The sequence below is a fragment of the Ostrinia furnacalis genome, unplaced genomic scaffold (genome assembly GCF_004193835.3).
Source record: "Ostrinia furnacalis isolate ACB-3 unplaced genomic scaffold, ASM419383v2 OfSCF0716, whole genome shotgun sequence".
Taxonomy (NCBI): domain Eukaryota; kingdom Metazoa; phylum Arthropoda; class Insecta; order Lepidoptera; family Crambidae; genus Ostrinia; species Ostrinia furnacalis.
Window position 1 is genome coordinate 1 of NW_021130955.1, and position 8,505 is coordinate 8,505.

Sequence of the window (8,505 nt, forward strand, 5' to 3'; positions counted from 1 at the left end):
TATAAGGCTGCGACAGACGAAGATGGTTTAAAGAGTTTCAGTGAAGGTGTCCCTGTAAAGATGTATGATCCTATGTGTTGGTAAGAGACTTACTTCTGTAGATGCAGCGCCAGGAAAGCCAGGGTATCTCTGTTGGGCTGAGGCAGCTGGCTGACCGCTTGGACCACGGCAGCGGTAGCGTCACTAGGCTCACACAATTTCGCTGCGACCATAAAGTCGCTCCACAATGCGTTGGACACGAGCGGCTCGCGTAGGGATCGCAGGAAGTCTTTGATGCAGCCGTAAAGCACATGAAAGCTATGATGAGCTGGACTAGTGAGTTTTACGAACGCGGTAATCAGACTGATCCTGGAGAGTACTTTCTTCTGCTGGAAAAGCTGTGTAGACTAAGGTGTCCCTATAATAATGTGTATCCTAAAGTGACTTACTTCTGTAGATGCAGCACTAGAAATGTTGTCCAGCTGTAAACGTATTTTGTTTGAAGCGACGTATAATTAGACCTGGGTGTTCCTATAAGGCATTTCATCTTAGAGGCAGTTAAGAGACTTACTTCTGTAGATAGATTTAGTAAAGAGACTTACTTCTGAAGATGCAGCGCGAGGAAAGCCAGAGTATCTCTGTTGAGCTGAGGCAGCTGGCTGACCGCTTGGACCATTGCAGCGGTGGCGTCACTAGGCTCGCTTAGTTTGGCCGCGTCCATAAAGTCGCTCCATAGAGCTTTGGATACAAGTGGCTCGCTCGCTGAACTAAACTATTATGAGCTGGACTAGTGAGTTCTACAAACGGGAAGGTTCTTAGACCATTCCTGGAGGCCGACTCCTTTCTTCTGCTGGTAAGACCAAGGTGTCTCTCTAAGAATATGTAACCTAGAGGCTGTTAAGGTACTTACTTCTGTAGATGCAACGCCAGGAAAGCCAGGGTATCTCTGTTGGGCTGAGGCAGCTGGCTGACCGCTTGGACCACGGCAGCGGTGGCGTCACTAGGCTCGCTTAGTTTGGCCGCGTCCATAAAGTCGCTCCACAATGCGTTAGACACGAGTGGCTCGCGTAGGGATCGTAAGAAGTCTTTCATGCAGCCGCAGAGCACGTGGGAACTATCATGAGCTGGACTAGTGAGTTTTATGAACGCGAAGGTAATCAGACTGATCCTGGAGGGTACTTTCTTCTGCTGGAAAAGCTGTGTAGACTAAGGTGTTCCTATAATAATGTGTATCCTAAAGTCTTACTTCTGTAGATGCTGCACTAGAAATATTGTCCAGCTGTAAACGTATTTTGTTTGAACCGACGTATAATTAGACCTGGGTGTTCCAATAAGGCATTTCATCCTAGAGGCAGTTAAGAGACTTACTTCTGCAAATGCAGCGCCAGGAAAGCCAGGGTATCTCTGTTGGGCTGAGGCAGCTGGCTGACTGCTTGGACCACTGCAGCGGTGGCGTCACTACGCTCGGACAACTTCGCTGCGTCCATAAAGTCGCTCCACAATGCATTAGACACGAGCGGCTCGCGTAGGGACCGTAGGAAATCTTTGATGCAGCCGCAAAGCACGTGAAAGCTATGATGAGCTGGACTAGTGAGTTTGACGAACGGGAAGGTTCCCAGGTCAATCCTGGAGGCTAGATGCTTTCTTCTACTGGTAAAGCTGTAGACCAGGGTGTCTCTATAAGAATGTGAATTGTAGGGGCAGTTCAGAAACTTACTTCTGTAAATGCAGCCTCAGAATTTTTCCAGCTGTAAACGCATTTTGTCTGAAGCGACGTATAGACCAGGGTGTTCCTATAAGGCATCCTAGAGTTAGTAAAGACACTTACTTCTGTAGATGCAGCGCCAGGAAAGCTATGATGAGCTGGACTAGTGAGTTTTATGAACAGGAAGGTTTCCAGGTCAATCCTGGAGGCTAGATACTTTCTGGTACAGCTGTAGACCAATGTGTTTCTATAAAAATGTGTATTCTAAAGAGACTTACTTCTGTAGATGCAGCACTAGAAATTTTCACCAGCAGTAAACGTATTTTCTTTGAAGCGACGTATAATTAAACCAGGTTGTCCCTATAAGGCAATGTATCCTAGAGTTAGTTAAAGCACTTACTTCTGCAGATGCAGCGCCAGGAAAGCCAGGGTATCTCTGTTGGGCTGAGGCAGCTGGCTGACTGCTTGGACAACTGCAGCGGTGGCGTCACTAGGCTCGCTTAGTTTGGCTGCGTCCATAAAGTCGCTCCACAATGCGTTAGACACGAGTGGCTCGCGTAGGGATCGTAAGAAGTCTTTGATGCAGCCGCAAAGCACGTGGATGTCTTCGTTGGCCAGTTGGGGGGAACCGCAGCCGCGGAGAAAACGTTCCTGAAGCCATAGTTTTTTGTAAACAACAAAATTTTATTCGACAGATTATATTTTATTATTATTTCTTTTTACATCTATTACAACTGCATAAGATGCCATATAGTTAAGCGTGGTGTATCAGTCGCTACTCGAATTTCATGACAATAACAAACGGTCACTAAATGAAAGAATTTTATAAACAAAGCAACTCTTGCTGGCTTACTTCTTGTTACATTGAAATAACCCTGTTTTATGATTTTGGAAAATCATTGACTATCTGGAGTGCCACTGAGTGGTTTGAGCTGTGTGTTGACAGATCAGTAAGGTATTTATTGCCTTTAATGTATTACAGTGGTAGTTTTTATTAAAAAAATCAGTATTGTTGAGTACTGTTTGGTTTATGACTACATATAACATTTATAAGAGCGTAATTTCATGAATGACGGCCGATGGGGCAGAAAGGTTCTGGAATGGAGGCCGCGTACCGGAAAACGCAGCGTGGGACGTCCACCTACAAGGTGGACCGACGACATCGTAAAGGTAGCAGGGAAGCGCTGGACGCAGGCCGCTACCAATCGATCAACATGGAAAGCATTGGGGGAGGCCTATGTTCAGCAGTGGACGTCCTGTGGCTGAAATGATGATGATGATGATGATGAATTTCAATGAATGCGACAAACCTTGAGTCGTTTAACGTCCTTATCTACGGCGCTGATGCGGTATATGCCTCTTTCTCCCAAGCCTCGCTTCTCCACCTCGTTAATGCAGTGCACCAGCAGCGCTGGCACCATCGGCGGCGCGCTAGGCGCGTAGTCCGCTATGCTGCCCTCCTGGTGTAATAAGATATTGTTTGTTAGTGTGTTTCCACTGTTCATTATTAGGCTAAGTTCAGATTGTCTTGAAATAATTTAGAATCTCTTTACGTGCGTAAGTACGTGGCCTGTTGGAGAGAAACTCAGGAGACGTTTTGGTAAAAGTTTGTATTGTCACACGCAGTTTAGTTGTTGTACAGACAGTGGTTCGAAAAAAAGTGAAATGGAATGGCGTGGAAGCACAGAATAAGTAATAGTACAGGTACAGAAGGATTACTCCGCAAGACGATTTAAATAAATGCGAGTCTTGCTACGACGCGATACAGTGGAATTCAGCTCGCACAGCACTACGTACCTACAATTTTATTNCACCCGAACGCCGCACAATATATCTTTCTCTTTATGTCCATTTTTAAATAATACTTCGATCATAGAATTATAATCATACTACTACAACGCACGCCACGCGCCAAGCGTCCTGACGAGCGCGCGCGTGACACTCGACTGATATAATACCCGCCGGCGGGGCGCTTCGCTGTAGGTAATTATCGGATGTACCGCGCGGAGTGAGCCAGGCCTGGTGGAAGCAGCACGACATGGACGTAATGTGTAGCGCCATCTATGGTTCTTTATATGAATTGGTTCGGTAAAAAGTGAGAAGAGACATAGATGGCGCTTTACAAACATTTTATAGATGGCGTTAAATATGTATGGGTTTGGAACATGGCCCATTGGGGTCATTTAGGCGTACTTGTTGCCTGTGGATAACGGCTGGCACGCTTTGCATTGCATGCCACCTTGAGCCTTATGCCGCGGCCAAAAGGGCCAGTGTACTTGATCACCATTTATGCAGCGAGCGTGAGTAACATAGCAGGCACTGCACTCTACCTTGAGCTTTATGCCGGGGCCATAAGAGTCAGTTTTGCGAACATGGCGCTTGTGGGTGCCGGACGGGTATTGCACGCCACTTTGAACCTCATGCCGATGCCATAAGGGCCATTATACCTGGTGTCCGTTGGCGCGGCGCGCGTGCGGGCCGGGCGGCACGCAGGGCAGCGGCAGAAGTGCGCGGCACTGTGGACTTTATGCCGAAGCCACAAGAACCAGTCATGCGTATATGGTGACGTTAGGTCTCATCAGGCAGCTAGTCTCGTACTGCGCGCTATTGTGGACCTTATGCCGGGGCCGCAAGGGCCTGCGTCCTGACCTGGTGACCAGGACCATTTGCCCGACTCGCGTGAATACCTAGCAAGCACTGCACTCCACTTTGAACCTTATGCCGATGCCACAAGAGTCATTATACCTGGTATCCATTGGCGCGCTGCACTGTGGTCCTTATGCCGAGGCCACAAAGGCTGGTACCTGGTGTCAGTTGGAGCAGCACTAAGGGTGCGCCTGCGCACGGCACGCCACTATGAGCCTTATGCCGGGGCCGCAAGGGCCAGTGTCATTTGAGCGGCTCGCGTGAGTACCTAACAGGCACTGCATTCCACCTTGAACCTTATGCCAATGCCATAAGAGCCATTATACCTGGTGTCCGTTGGCGCGGCGCGCGTGCGGGCCGGGCCGCACGCAGGGCAGCGGCAGAAGCGCGCGGCACTCGAAATGACCTGCACGCCACTGTGGACCTTATGCCGAAGCCACAAGAACCAGTTATGCGTACCTAGTGCCCGGTGACGCGAACGCGTGAGTGTCCAGACGGACACTGCAAACCACTATGAGCCTTATGCCGAAGCCGCAAGGGCCAGTCATGCGTATATGGTGACGTTAGGTCTCATCAGGCAGCTAGTCTCGTACTGCGCGCTATTGTGGACTTATGCCGACACTATAAGAGCCAGTCAGGCGTACCTGGTGTCCGTTGCGCGGTAGGCGTGGTGCCGACGATTGGACACTGCACGCCAACATGGACCTTATGCCGAGGCCGCAAGGGCCAGTCATGCGTATATAGTGACGCTGGGTCTCAGGCGGCACGTCTCGTATTGCACGCCACTGTGGACCTTAAGCCGAAGCCACAAAGGCCAGTGTCTGGTCTCAGTCGCCGCGGTATTAGAGGTGCGCCTGCGTCGGCACGCACTATAACTATGAACCTTAGGCTGGTTTTGTGTCACGCGGACTGTCAGTGCGGATCGCTCCGCACAGCCGATTTGTATGAACTGCTAGGGAGCGGAGCGGTTCCTCCGGACCGCATTACTCTAAAACGCTCCCTAGAAGTTCATACAGATTGGCCGTGCAGAGCGGGTCCGTGTGACACTAAAACCAACCTTATGCCAAGGCCACAAGGGCCATTATACCTGGTGTCCGTTGGCGCGGCGCGCGTGCGGGCCGGGCGGCACGCAGGGCAGCGGTGGCAGCGCGCGGCACTCGGGATGAGCTTGAGCGCGGCACGCCAATGTGGACCTTATGCCGAGTCCACAAGGGCGCGCGTTTGAGTACCTAACAGGCACTGCATTCCACCTTGAGCCATATCCAGTTGCCTTAAGAGCCATTGACGCGACGCGCGTGAGTGTCCAGGCGGGCACTGCATGCCACTATGGACTTTATGTCGAGGGCAGAAGAGAATGTATCTGGTTTCCGTTAGCGCGGCACTCAGGGTGAGCTGCGCACCATTGTGGACCTTATGCCGACTGCAATAAGACCTATTATACCTGGTGCCCGTTAGCGCGGCGCGCGTGCGGCCCGGACGGCACGCAGGGCAGCGGCAGCAGCGCGCGACACTTGGTGTGAGCTGCACGCCACCTTGGACCTTATACCGAAGCCATAAGAACCAGACATCAGGCAGCTAGTCTCGTACTGCGCGCTATTGTGGACCTTATGCCGAAGCCATAAGAGCCAGTCATGCGTATATGGTGACGTTAGGTCTCATCAGGCTGCTTGTCTCGTACTGCGCGCTATTGTGAACCTTATGCCGACGCCATAAAGGTCATTATACCTGGTGTCAGTCACCGCGGCATTGGAGGTGCGCCTGCGCCGGCACGCCATTATGACTATGAACCTTATTGCGAATAAAACAAGGGTCATTATACCTGGTGTCCGTTGGCGCGGCGCGCGTGCGGGCCGGGCGGCACGCAGGGCAGCGGCAGCAGCGCGCGACACTCGGGATGAGCTTGAGCGCCACTGTGGACCTTATGCCGAAGCCACAAGAATCATTTGTGCCCGGTGACGCGACACGCGTGGCTGCTGAAAATCACTGCACGCCACCTTGAGCCTTACACTGGAACTACAAGAGCCAGTTTTGCGCTTGTGGGTGCCGGACGGGTACTGTACGCCACTGTGGACCTTATGCCGAGGCCGCAAGGACCTTATGCAGCGCGCTACACTCGGGGTGAGCTACGCGCCACTGTGGACCTTAAGCCGAAGCCACAGGCCCAGTCGTATGTACCATGTGTCAGTTGGAGCAGCACTAAGGGTGCGCCGCGCACGGCAAGCCACTATGAGCCTTGTGCCGGGGCCGCAAGGGCCAGTCTATCTGATGCCGTTGGCTCGGTACTCGGGGTGAGCTGCACGCTACTGTGAACCTTATGCCGAATGCCATAAGAGCCATTATACCTGGTGTCCGTTGGCGCGGCGCGCGTGCGGGCCGGGCGGCACGCAGGGCAGCGGTAGCAGCGTGCGACACTCGGGGTGAGCTTGAGCGCCACTGTGGACCTTATGCCGAAGCCATAAGAGCCAGTCATGCATATATGGTGACGTTAGGTCTCATCAGGCAGCTAGTCTCGTACTGCGCGCTATTGTGAACCTTATGCCGAAGCCACAAAGGCCAGTACCTGGTGTCATTTGGCGCGGCACTCGGGAAGCGCCTGCGTCGGCACGCCACTAGACTATGAACCTTATGCCGATGCCACAAGGGCCATTATACCTGGTGTCCGTTGGCGCGGCGCGCGTGCGGGCCGGGCGGCACGCAGGGCAGCGGCAGAAGCGCGCGACACTCGGGATGAGCTTGAGCGCGACACGATTCGCACTTCACGCCCACTTTGGCGAACTTTATGCTGCAGGACAATGGAATTTGAACTTTATTATCTTTAGATAAGGTTTACAATTGATTGAGATTTAAAATTTTGGTTAATAATTCTCACATTTCAACATTTATAGCGTGTTTTTATACCAACTGAAGTCCCAACCATGATATATGCTAAAGCCTGGTCCGTGAGCACGTAGAATTTTGTCCAATGACCCCAAGCCACCCATTCTTATCGCTCGCGCGTTCTTATTCCTGTCGCGACTGTGCGACGGGCGCCCGCAGTGAGTGTGCGAGCGCGACAGCAACATAATTACGCGCGAGCGATAAGGATGGGTAGCTTGGGGTCATTGGACGGGATTCTACGTGCTCACGGAGCAGGCTTTAGACGGTGCCGTTGCGGCGCCGCATACCACTATGTGTACAGTGATGCGGCAAAATGTTCGCACCGCATCGTGGGGCTTCTCTCATAGTCTAATTCCGCCCATTTTTAATACCAATATGTAATAATTTTGCATTCTTATCCCTACAAGGCTACGGTTCACTATAGATAATCTAGAACAGTCTTTCCCAAAGTGGGCGATAATGCCCCCTTGTGGGCGTTGCAGGCTTAAAGGGGGGCGGTAAGAGACCCCGGAAAAAAATCGGGGCATTGTGTAGAGGCTTGGTAGGCCATTTGTAATTTCATCTACTTAGGAGGTCTCTTAGACACCGACTGAGCATTTGACTCTTGAAATTTAATGGGGGCGCTCAAAAGAATTTATTCTCAAAGTGGGCAGTAAACAAAAGAAGTTTGGGAACCGCTGATCTAGAACTAGAAATAAAATGCTTCGAATCCCAGAAATTTACGGACAGCTAGAATAGTCCAAAACTTCTAGAATCTTCATAAAATGTATATGAGAGCATGTTTCTAGCGATGATCGACGATTCCAGGTGAATCTTCCACCTTCTTCCTTAACAACACCACACTCCACCAACACCTAAAGACCAGCTAAATCCTGGTCTGTGAGCACGTAGAATCCCGTCCTCGCACACTCACTGCGGGCGCGCGTCGCACAGTCGCGACAGCAATATAATTACGCGCGAGGGATAAGGATGGGTAGCTTGGGGTCATTGGACGGGATTCTACGTGCTCACGGACCAGGCTTTACAAGCACTCACGTCTTCCCGCAAGGGCCGCAGGTCTCCCGCTTGTAGAAGTTCTTGGCGACGAAGTTGTGTTGCCGCGGGCGCGCGCGCGGCGAGCCGCCGTATGCCGCCGATACTACGGACGGTGTGCGTTGCGGCGGCGCGCGAGGCGTGTCCGACACGCTGTCCGAATCTGTTGTCATACACCAAAGAAAGTGAAAAACTTAGTTCTGGATTTGACCAAGAGATGGCGCTGTCACATGTTTTTACATCGCGGTATTACGATATTTTTGGTA

At 51.5% G+C, this 8,505-nt stretch overlaps 1 protein-coding gene across 1 annotated transcript; it reads right to left on the reverse strand.

Moving 5' to 3' along the window:
- Positions 1-2,080: 2,080 nt before the first annotated feature.
- On the reverse strand, positions 2,081-8,402 carry LOC114349897 (rac GTPase-activating protein 1-like; the record flags this gene model as incomplete). The annotated part of the gene is made up of 4 exons (XM_028300483.1): positions 2,081-2,335; positions 2,995-3,144; positions 6,983-7,112; positions 8,243-8,402. Coding segments are annotated over 4 exons (695 nt in total), but the record flags the coding sequence as incomplete, so codon positions are not given.
- Positions 8,403-8,505: the final 103 nt, after the last annotated feature.